This window comes from Rhineura floridana, chromosome 7, assembly GCF_030035675.1.
Source record: "Rhineura floridana isolate rRhiFlo1 chromosome 7, rRhiFlo1.hap2, whole genome shotgun sequence".
NCBI lineage: Eukaryota > Metazoa > Chordata > Lepidosauria > Squamata > Rhineuridae > Rhineura > Rhineura floridana.
In genome coordinates, this window is record NC_084486.1 from 96,666,349 (window position 1) to 96,678,684 (window position 12,336).

Below are 12,336 nucleotides of genomic sequence, written 5' to 3' on the forward strand. Positions count from 1 at the left end.
TCCTTCTAAGGATCCAGACATCATTCTTCAGAAAGATGTTCCCAACTAAATTTGGCCACCTTAATGTGAAGAACAAAAGTTGTTCATCACCTAAGGATGGATGTCGTGTCCTTCCCCCCCCCCCCGTTGGTGAACTCAGTAAACCGCCCCTCACACACGCACACTCCTTTGTATGAGTGGGGAAGTTTCTGTCGCTGGTGCCTCTTTGGTCTACAAAATAATCCCCGAGGATTTGGGCCGGGGATAGAAGGTGCGACACAAACTCCCAGACACGCTCTGTGGAAAGCAGAAAACGGGGCGGGAGCGAGCCAAGGTTTGATTTAAGGCTTGATTCATTCACGGGTTGGCGGGGGGTGGGGCCTATGGCAGGTTCTACAAGACACACACACCAGCCACGAGGAGGAGTGGTGGGCGGAAAAGCTCGGGGGCTTCAGGTCACGATGATGTATTTGCTACAATAAACGCTCCAGCGATCGCCCAATCTGGCAATATAGATATGCGCGATCCGCTGTGGACAGCAGGACGGAATCACGCATAAAGGAAGCCTCGGGGGACTGACGGCAAGTTACACGTCTGAGATATCTGAAAGCCATTCCCAATATGAGCGTCTAGCAGTACCGGCCCTCTCCTTCAGACCCGTTTCTCGGCTTTTCCCCCTTTAGCCGACACAACACGGTCAGCTTTGCTAGTCGCGGGACTGTGGCCAATCGCACGTCGCGGCGGCGAGGAAGACGCACACAATCCATGCGTTCCAAAAAAGGGAGCGGGGAGGGTCCTTTTCCCGTCCGGCTCTTTCCCCGTGCGCGGCCACCTCCCGCTGTCAAGCCCGCGCCAAGCCCTGCCCCCCAATCTAGGCAGTTTTCCGACGGGGCGATCCGCCCGCAGTCCACTCTGCTGCGCTACCTGCCGTGGCGGGCACACCCCCTCCAAGGAGCGACCCACGCCCGAAGAGCTGCCCGCTTTCCTTGGCCCACGCAAGGAAGTGGCGCTCGGGTGCTTCCTTCTGCACGGCAGACCGCAGCCTGCAAAGGCAACTTGAGCCCAAGAAACGGGGACTGAGAGAGAGAGAGAGAGAGAGAGAGAGAGAGAGAGAGACCTGCGCTAAAATCGCTTCCAAACTTGCCCTGGCAGCGCAGATCCCGGCTTGAGAGCCGGCTGAGCCAGAACTGCATTGCAGCCGGGCTGGATGGGAAGGAAAGCCGCTGACTTGCAAGCTAGGAAGGGCTTCCCGGCGCTCGCCCCCCGCCGCCCGCCAGACCCTCCTGAGCGCATCTCTTCCCTTCGCCCCGCCAGCCCGCCTCGCAAACCCGCCCGCCTTTCGTCCCAAAGACCTGGAAGGTGAGCGGGGAGGGAAAAGGAGGCAACGGCAGGCATGTCCCCACCCCTTAATCATCAACAGCAAACTGAGCAGATCCAGGTAACCAAAAAAGTTTTCTCCCCCCCTTTTTTTTGCTTTTCGCATTTCCCCCCCTTTACCTTCCACAGCTGCAATTGCAGATGCCAAGCAGAAAAGCACTACAAAATCCAATGGCATGGGAGCCCCAAACATGATGCAAGAGGAGACGGGGATGCTCCTAGCAGAGAGCGAGCGCGAGTTCCTTTTTGGACCAGATTTAGTTCCTTTCTCGTCGCTTCGTCTTGTACGTTCTTTCAAAGAGAGATCGAGCGATAGATCCGTTAGAGAACTCCACTCCGGATTAGGCAGTCGTCCGCGTGGGTCCGTGTGTGCGTGCATGCGTGTGTCTGCGTATGTGCGAGTGTCTGTATGGGTGCGTGTGTGTGTGTGTGAGGTGTGTGTGTGAGGGAGAGCGGGCGAGAGTGAGTCTATATTTTAGTGTCACATTGCAAGCTGTAGTAAAGCGTGTACAGTGAGAACAAGATCAGCCACTGAGGCTGCAGGAGGGGGAGAGAGAGGGATCCCCGGCACCCCCCCTCCGCGCACCATCAACACTCTTCCCACCCCCAGCAGCTTCTGTCCAATCAAGGAATCAAACCTACAAAAAAAAAACCCGGCCAATCAGCAGCGAGCATTTCCTTACACTGGTATTGTTAGTTTTAGAAAAACTTTTGCCGTAAACCAAGGGGAGAGAACGGGGGAGAAGAGCCCCGAAGGAAGGGAAAGAGCGCCCCCTAGTGACACCTTGGCAACACTGCGCTCCTTTTTTCACTGATACAGCGTTAATTCAGGTCACCGTGCACGGAACCAGCCCCTGCCTTTTGCTAACGAGAAATCCGCCTATTTTTATATCTTCAGCTGCACTTTGCTTTTGTTTACAGCGTGCCCCCTTGTCTTCCGGGGTCTCCTGTGCCTATCTAAAACATTTCTCTTTTCCTTGGTATAAAGGGGAAATTGCAGATTTGCATTCAATCAATTACACATGACTTGTCCGACATGAAGACAGAATTCACTGGCTAACTAATATCCAGACAATCGGAAGGTCTTGCCTAATCCTGGTCTCCAAGGCCCAGAGATTTCCTGAACCTGTTGCTGAGGAGGCCTTCCCTGGCTCTGGATCATTTTAATCCCACTAATAACCAATGGGATCAAACATCTTTTCTCTCTCTCTCTTAATGATTTTTATTACATTTAGACTGGGTACGAACGACTTTTGAATTTGAGGATCACAAGATGACATCTCTGTGTAACAAGCTATACAGCATACCCAGAGAGCTGTTATTTATTTGTTGGTTTCACAATTTTTTAAAAAATTGCATTTTATTTGTACACTTGAACTAAACAATATTTTAAAAAACACTTGCAAGATCTATATACCATCCTTCACCAGAATTTCCAGGGTAGTTTAAAAAAAAAAGATGAATTACATAAATAAAATATAATAACATGTTTTTAAAAACATAAAAAGCCAGGGAAAATGAAAACATCTTTGCCTGGTGCAGAAAAGAGTAACAATGTTGGCACCAGGCAGATCTCCTTGGGAAGGGAATTTCACAGACAGGGTGCAACCACTGAGAAGGCCCTCTATCACTCTCTGACTCTCATGCCTTACCTCAGACCGTAGGGGCACTTGCAGGCTACTGAATATGATCTCAATGCACAGTACCACCATATATCCAATTTCATTGTTTGGTTTTTTAAATGTTGGGTTCAAAAAAGATAAGAGGACCTTCTTACCCATTTGTCATCCGGCATCTGATTGGTTTTCAGACATTCTGGGGTGTGACATCATCATTAAAGTCACATAAACAAAGGCCATTACAGGATGAAGCTCTGGGGAGGACTTCTAGTTCAACACAGGCATGTTCAAGTGTTTGCTTGAACACATGAGGGCGTAAAACACTAAGAGGGACAGAAGCACACATGCAAGCCATGCCCCCAACATCCCCGGGCACACGGACTACTCTTTGGACCTTTGCCTAATTTATATGACAGTCTGCAGAGGGTTTCTAAGCATGTCTGGTTGGAACTTAACCAACACTCTTAGAAACTTTCAGCAGGCCTACTGTAAAGGTCTAAGAGAAGCCCACATATCCAGGGACGGGGGGGGGATTGGTGTTATTGTTATTGTTAAATTTTATTTCTGTGCCACCTTTTGACCAAAAAAGCCCCCCAAGACAACTTGCAAAGGATAATGCAAGCAAGCAAAAAAAAAAAATTAAGGCAACAAAATATTTCAAAAAAGACTAAAATATGTTCATGTCCCTACTAAAATTACCAGAAAGATGTCCAAGGGAGAAGATGTAAATTCTTAGTGGAGTGTGCCTCCTTATAAGTGTTCCAGGGGAGGGGGAGGGGGCAGGGCAAGTAAAAAATATTGCCCTTTGATGATTCTAGCATAGTCTGTCCCCTGACCCTGTCTACGGATTATACGCTCCTGGCCCCATCCACAGGTTACAACCTAGCTTAATTCACCTTTTGCTTGCCTGGCCAGCAACAGTCACATCAAGAGGTAGGGACAGAGGAGGAATCCGCCCTGTTCAGATTGTAAAGCAGACTCACTTTTTCAGATCTATGTGGACCTTGACTGGGATCAGACCAAAGGTCCACTTCAGACCTTAGCAGATTCCATGAAGAGGTGGTCCAGGGGTTGTGTGCTGCCTCTGTTTTCTCTCCTCCCCCTTACTTTTCCTTTCAATCTTCTTGAAATCATGTATCCAGCCCCCCACAGCCTGAGCAGCTAAAGCACAGGACTCCTCCCTGCTACAAGTCTTGTATGAACATAGAGCAAGTCCCCCTGGAAATGATGGAACACCAAGAGCCATCGCTCCCAGGAGGCTTTTCTCTATGCTCATTCTAGATGCCCTGCAGCAAGGACACCCCCACGCACTAGCCACTCAGGCTGCACATTTTGAAAAGGAGAGGGGGAGAGCAGAGGCCACTTGCAATCCTCAGACCCTCACCTCTTAAATTGTTTTTAAATGTGTGTTTATCATGTGTGCTTCTGAGATAATTTTTAATGATCTCCCCTTAAAATCCACCTGGAAACAGGGCAGAATGAACTTAGTCCCTCCCTCTGTGAAAACTAGGGCAGGCTGGTCTTGGATGGGCCCTCCCATCCCTATCCTGAGCAGGGACATAGGAAGGCATCCTTTCCCGCAGCAACAGCAGCCAACACCAGTCATATTCACTGGACTGAGTTCCCTTCCGGACCTGGGACGAATAAGGGAACATCAGCCATTTCTGTCCCCATTTCTGTTTTTGTCAGAATTCTCCAGCATCCCTAGTTGGGGCAAAAGAGAGAAGGAGCTCCCAGGGCTTGAACCCACACTGCAAATCCCACAATACAGCACATATCCACTCTGATGCAGAAGCAGACAGGAAACAGGGAGATCATGGGGTACTTGAAAGAGACAGCCATTTGGCTGCTTCTTGAGGCGGGGGCTGCCTTGCACCTGGAGTTTATGAGAACTACTGCGCAATTGCAAATATCCTCTTTTGTGGAACGATGCTGAGGAAGGTGGTGGCTGTGCAGCTCCAGATGCTCTTGGGGGACTCGTCTTTCTGGAGCCATGCCAGTCTGGGTTGAAGCCTGGATTCTGGACTGTGTCAGCCTTCTGACAGCTATCCTGACAACTATCCTCTTAGCAGAGGAGCAAAAGAGCAAACTCTGGCTTGAAGCAACACATCCTTTCCCCTGAATATAATTACACAGAGACGCAAGGGTTAGGAAAATCAGAAAACCTAGTTTATTACTGGAAATATATACTTGGTAGAAAAGAGTTCCTAGTTCTGTCTGAGTTGGAGATGCAAAAAGCCATGCTTGCACTTTGATCCCTGCAGAAGAGAGACAAAGGAAAGATGTCTCCTCTCCCAAGGTGGGATGAAGAAGAAGGGAGGAGCAGGATGGAAATGAGGTCAGCAACCCTAAGAGTATCAGTCTAGCACCTGAAGGAACATTAGCACAGGTTAGGTCAGAAAGACATTCTAGGAAGCCTGGAGGTTTCCCTCTCTGTCTACTTTAACCCATGCAAACTCACCCAAGTTGAGTTGCATCTAGGGTTGCCAGATCTCCGGTTTTCTGCCGGAGTCTCCGGCAAAAGGGAGCCATCTCCGGCCATAGTTTCATTAAAGACGTTGATCTCCGGCTTTTCAGTGGCCCCCTCAGCCACGCACGTGTGATTGACAAACGCATACGTGAAGGCTGTGGCTGGCCGCCTTCCCACCCTTTCTCAGTGAGGCAGGGACTGGAGAGACAGGAGGACTTGAGCTGCCGCCGTAGTCGTTCCTGTGGTTGAGCAAGGCCCAGCATGTCTAGCCGCTGCCCCTGCAGGGCCCCTCCCAGCAGCAGCCCCTGCCCGCTCCCACCACCCAAACAAGCGCAGGTGAGGGTGCTGCAGTGGAGGCCGTAGCCGCCTGGCCAAGCGAGGGCAGCCTCCTGGCCTGTGTCTGCCATGATGTGGGCGCCTTCGTGCAGCTGCCGCCCCTGCAGGGACCCCCCCAGCAGCAGCCCCCGCGGGAGCGGTTGCTAGAAGACGGCGTCCGAGCGGCCTGGCAGCCTCAGCAGGAGCCGTGAAGAGGCAGTGGCAGTGGAGGCCAGGCTGGGCCAGCTCCTTCTTAGCCCCGACCTGGAGCCAGTTCCCGTGCTCCGGAAAGGACAGCCAGCCACTTCACCCCTCATGCTGTGGGCGCCGCTGGGTGGGAGCGGCCGTGATGGGGCTGAGCACTCGCTGCCTGGGGGGCCCCATCGCGGCCACTGCCAGCCAGCGGCGACCACAGCATGAGGGGTGGCCATCCTTTCCGGAGCAGGGGAATCGGCTCCGGGGCTACAAAGGAGCCGGCCGTGGGGGGCCTCCACTCCTGTTGAGGCTGAGAGGCCTGTCGGATGCAGGAGACGTGAAGAGGCAGTCGCAGGCTGGCTCGTTGTTTGGCCGGGAGCCAGGTCCCCTCGCTCAGAAGCCGTCGTGCAGAGAGAGAGAGAGAGAGATGTATGTATGCATGTATGTATAGGGGAGGTCAGTGGGCTGAATAACCTCAGAGAGAGGGGGGGCTGAGGGCTGAATAATTCTCAGAGCTGATGTGCCTGTCCGCCCACCTTTATCTTGCTGTAGAGTGCCGGGATGAGGTCCACAACATCCAAGAAGCACGCACAGCAGGATCTTGGTAGGCATGCCTTTATGGAATCATATGGCTTCCTTTATGGAATCAATCCATGTCTTGTTTGGCCTTCCTCTTTTTCTACTCCCTGCTATTTTCCCAACCATTATTATCTTTTATGAAAGATTATTATTATTTTGTATAATCTTTTATAAGACGTTTCATCTTGATGCAATTAAAAAACATTCAGCATCTAGCACAGTGCATTACAATTGCTTCAGCAGGCAAAAAAGTCATAAAATGGTCTGCCAAGACCCTCAGTAATGTTCAAGTAGTGGTGGTGGTGAGTTTGGAAATCCCTGGTCTATTGCCTTGCTGTCTGGTTGTGAGCTTACAGGATGCGTTTGATTGGCCAGGGTTGGATGCTGGCTTTGAAGAACATAAGGAGAGCCCTGCTGGATCAGCCAAAGGCCCATTTAGTCCAGCGTCTTGTTTGCACAGTGACCACCTAGATGCCTGTGGGAAGCCCACAAGCAGGACCCGAGTGCAGCAGCGCTGTCCCCACTTGTGATTCCCAGCAAATGGTACACAGAGCCATATAGCTTCTGATATGAAGGGCCTTTACTCTGATCCAACAGGGCTCCTCCAGCAGCATTGTGGCATACTTGTGTGCAGGGCTGGATTACCCACTAGGCCCCTGCATTAGTGCCTATGAAACTCCTACAGGCCTACAAGAAAGTTTGGGTTCTACAAAATAAGTTAATTAATGCAAATTATTGTCTGATGTAGCAGTTTACTCAGCCTTGACCCAATGAACAACAAACATATGTCTTAAATAAATGTAGATTAAAAACTCACTTTGCAGCTGTTGTTGTTAGCAAAATCACAGATTACAATAGAGGAGCACAAGCCAAGATAGCCATGAAGCATTCTCAGTACATGATCTCTTCTCAGTTATCCCAGAGTGCAGGACACGGAATAATGGGCTCAAGTTACAGCAACGTAGGAGACCCCTGTTCTCACAGAGCTACAGTTTGCCATAGTGATTCAACAGACAGCCTCTCTTCCCAGAGATTTCTGTGATTGTAGCTCTGTTAGGGCAACAGGAGTCCTCTAACAGCTTTCAGCACCCTTTGCAAACTACACTTCCCAGGATTTGTTGAGGGAAGCCATGGCTGTTTAAAGTGGAATAATAGTGGATTAAATGTCTGGTGTGAATGTGGCCTGAGTCTTAGCAATAGTAAACCACCTCTGTCTGAATACTGCTTACCATGAAGACCCTATCTGGGATCAACTTGAAGGCAGTCTATTTCCATTTTGCATCACCCTAAGCTTGTGAGAAAGAATGACCTTGTCACTTCAGATGGACCTAGGAACACCCTATTTTAGGTAAGATTTCTATTTTAATCTCCAATCAGAGAATTTTTTTTAATGGTATGCTCCAAGCAAATGTGGTTGATACTTAATGTATCATGCTTAATGACGTCACTAGGGCCCGCCCTGTGATGCCACTAGGGCCCGCCCCGTGACGCCACTAGGGCCCGCCCCGTGACGCCACTAGGGCCCGCCCTGTGATGTCACTAGGGCCCGCCCCGTGATGTCACTAGGGTCCGCCCCCATTTTCTCAGGTTTTTGGATGGTTCCAACCTGGCAACCCTAGTTGCATCCCAACACTTCCATTATCTTTATTAAGAGAGAGAGAGGTTTGGATGATATTCAGAGCAGAATACTGCAAGCATGTGATCTCATTGCTCACAGAGCAGCACTAACTGCCAGTTTACTATCAAAACAAGTTTAAAATTTTGTTGTTGACTGATAAAGCCCTAAACAATTTGGGACCTGATTACCTGAAGGAACACATTCACTTATGTAGACCTGACTGGTTGCTGAGATCTCAGGTTGGGGCCGTCCTAACTGAGCCACAGATTGCAATGAACAGAGAGAGGATTTTGTTGAGGCTCTTGAAAACTTAATTTGCTCACTCAGGCTTTTGCAGATCAGTGATACTAATGTCATCGACAATTGTTACTGCTTTTATTGCATTTATTGGGTTTCAGTTGACCATTTTCATAATTATGCATTGTAAACTACCTTGGAATTTTAATGGACAGTATAAAAACGTTTTGGGTAAATAAAAAATAAATTCATTATTGTCTTCACACACAGCCATCAGTCTGAAATGCAGTCCCATATGCCAGGATCAGATGAGTTGCAGAAGCAGTCTACTTTGCTTCAACACTCTAGATATCACACCAGATAGATTCTCATTGTGGAGACTCTTTTCCTTTATGCTGATGTAGGAGGGGTCTCTGTGGGTTCTAACACAGGTTATGCTTGAAGTATTAACTTCCGCTACATTTTCTAGTAAGAAAATACCAGTTCAAGTCACAGCTTCCTTGCACCCTATTGGTAGAACTGAATTAAGCAGAAATGTGCAAAACTTGCTTTGGGCTCCTCCAGACTTGAGGTTTTTTGCGGATGTATTCTGCAACATGCCATTGACATAATAATAGGGCATTAGTAGTGGATTTATTCTGGACTGTCCACACATTATTCTGCTTGTTCTGCAATGCTTCCCCAGTGTAAATGCATTATTGCCATCCAGAGGGGCACTCTAGCACAACAAAAGTGGGAGCAAAATACCCCCAACATCTGGAACATTTGTAGTATAAAAAGATACATGATTTCAGTAGGAAGTTGGACTGGAAATGAAGAAGTATGTCCATCCCAAAACTTTGGCGGGTGCAAACCTTATTGAAAGTGGGATTGTATATCACCTCCCTGATTCCATCATTAGCACAAATCATCATGGATGCACAATAAAAAAGATGTCTGGAAGGGCCTTTACTCTCATCTATGCCACCATCGCCATTAACACAGACCAATAATTCATTCCAGGCACAAACAACCTGGCTCTAGGAGCGAGCAAACATTGAGCTATCTGGGTTTTTCTCTCTCTTTCTTCCGAGGACAGCCTGACTGGAGATGGAAGATTGAGAGTGACAGATCACAGGCTGAGCCAAGCCTCCTTATTAATATGTGTGTTATGTACCTTGATTTCCATGCCCCTCCTAAGAGAAGAAGGAAAAGGATGCCACTAAATCAGCGGCTGCTATATGAAGTGGTGATATTTTATGTCTTTACTTGTGTTTTATGGTGATAGAGAGACATTAGATGCTTTTTGTTCAATCAAAATGCATAAATAAAACAGAGCAAGCAGGAACAGCCTGACTGCCACCCTCTCCGAGCTCAGTTCACCTCTCCAGGGCCTCTAAATGACATGCCCTCACATTGCAGAGTCATCTCATTGGATTTTAGCTTCATGCAAATATCTCTCTCGCTCTCTGCTGGAAGGTTGTTTTTGTGTGTGTGTGTGTGTGTGCACGCGTGCACATCTGCATATTGGCAGCACAGGCAAGGGGGGGGCACAACTTTTAATGTCTTCCAGATGCTGTACAGCTCTAGCTGCATCACTGGAACAGGCAGGCTGTACATAGATGTTTCTCCCATTCCATCAGCCCTCACCTTCCTTAGCTTCATTTCCCAGCTCTCAAGAGACAGAACCCATTTGTGCTGGCCAACTGAGGGAACAATTTCACATAAGGTTCTGGGCAGCAAATAAGAGAAGTCTCTGTGGCCTTCCTCATGCCTGAAAGTAACCTGCAACTACTGTGCTCTCTCCCCTTTCCTCCCGCTCCTGATTGCTCTCCATTTGTACACTTTGCCCTCAGCAAGTCCTCTCACTCACACTCCCTCCACCACATCTTTATTAGCAAGTGACTAATAAATCGGAGGCTCAGAGGGTTGTGAGAAGGGAGAGAGCCTTTTCAGTTGTGGCTCCCCATCTATGGAATATGCTCCCCAGTGAGGTTCACCTGCCGCCTTCATTGACATATTTTCAGCACCAGGTAAAGACTTATATTTTCCCCTGGCATTTGATAGACAGATATGATGTTGTGTTAGTGTGCTGCCAAAGTTTCTGTGGCTGTATGGGGGCAGTTATTGTTTTGTTTTATTTCTGTTTTGTTTTATGTATATTATTTTGGCTTTTAATTATGTTGCAAGTCACTTGGAGACCTTTGGGTAGCAAGCGACTAATAAATTAATCAGCATCAGCATCTCCACCTCCTCTCATGATGTCTCACTTTGAGCGGGCTACTCCAAACAACCTTTCTATTGAGTATCCTGATTTGATTGCACAAAGCTTACACGGAAGTTAGACTATGTCTTGTCTTTACTGAGAATTCATTCTGATTTGTTTACCAGGAGGTTATACAACAATGAGCATTCATCCTGCACTCATCGTTACTTGCTTGTTTGGTATTTATATGTCTTCCAGTTAATCATTTGGCCAACCCACACTTTTCAATGCATTTCCCCATTACTTTCCTAACCACAAAAAGTCTTTTTTTAAAAAAAACTGGATTTTTTGCACCAGGGTGGCAGAGCACTTTATTCCACTTTAGTTGTGCACACCTACATTTCTGTATATTCTTGAATTCCTCCTACAAAATACCATCTGGAAGCGACCCAGGTCCTGCAGATTTAGGTGTGCCCAATTTGCTGATAATATTCTAAGGTGGCTTGGGTTGTACTGGTATTAGTGAGCATGGTAAAGTATAGCAGAGCAAAGTGCTGGACAGGTGGCTGAAAGGCAATTAATGAAAGTGACTTTCATTAAATGTGTCATCCTGTAGATTACGGTATCATGTGTGCAAGCCCTGAGAATGAAAGAAACAGCCCTGAACAAAAAGAAAGATTAGTCAGCTATTGTCTGTGCCACAGTTGGCAAACAAGCTGTTATTTCTGCTACTAAATGTATATTTTTATAACAGAGAACTCTTAAGTGCAAACTGCAATTAAGATAATTAAGGCACATTTTCCAAAGCTGAGTTTAAACATTAAACGAAAAAGAGGACAAAATGGGCATTGCAAGAGGTCAGCTGCAATCTGACTGAGATTCTTATTTTCAAACAAAATGAAGATGCCTTAAAGCAACAGGTTATTTCTCAAGAAAGGAATATGACTCATAAAACTGTTCTTTTTACAGCAACTTTAGATATATATTCTGTTAGTGCAAACAGAAAACAGTGTGATCCAATCCATGAATTACATGCCTACCAGGCATGTTAGGATTGCAATTAAATCTTCATATGCTGGCAGAAAACAATGTTATTTATGCCGACAAAGTGATATACCTAATCATTATGCCATGGGAAGCTCTGATAAGGGAGGCACTGTGGCCACTCTCCTGAAGTGGGTTTGTTCATTAAGTGTACATGATACAGCAACCTTGCTGAAACAAGGCATTTCAGAACCTGGACAAGAGATCACCTGGAAATCCTATGAATATCACTTTGAGCTCAGTGATGAAAGAAAGATGCAATATATAATCAATAAGCTGTATGTGGGATAGGTCCATATCCTCCCTGCAACTATCACATGTTGATCAGTAGTTTCTATGCATGAATCATGTGAGGGCACTATTGATGAGTACGGTGGTTGGCGACAAAGTTGTTACAGTCTCTGCTGTCACTGTCACTAGAGTAGCGTTTATTTCCACTGCTATCCTTTGGCTTTCGGCACTATACATATGTTGTGCCAGAAATGCTCTGGCATAGTGGTTGCCCAGCATAGAGAGACCATAGGATGAGCTTGAAAGTACCTCACCTGGTCGTCTTGGATGATTTAAGGCTTGAGACTGTGACTGAGACTTTGAGGTCACAGTAAAGACCCTACATTTATTTCCTAATTTCGGGGGGGGGGAACCTTAGCCTGGAGGCTGAATGTGGCCCTCTAGGCTTCTCTGCCTGGCCCTTGGAACTCTCCCAGGCCACTCCCCT

General features: G+C 47.5%; 1 protein-coding gene across 4 annotated transcripts in view; it reads right to left on the bottom strand.

Moving 5' to 3' along the window:
- Window positions 1–1,894, bottom strand: part of EPHB1 (EPH receptor B1) — a 457,257-nt gene extending 455,363 nt beyond the window's left edge. For all 4 annotated transcript variants that reach the window (XM_061636580.1, XM_061636578.1, XM_061636583.1 and 1 more), the window contains exon 1: window positions 1,477–1,894. In XM_061636580.1, the coding sequence (XP_061492564.1) occupies window positions 1,477–1,735 (259 nt within the window). In that variant the 5' untranslated portion in view covers window positions 1,736–1,894. The remainder of the gene's footprint in view (window positions 1–1,476) is intronic.
- Between the last annotated feature and the right edge of the window lie 10,442 nt (window positions 1,895–12,336).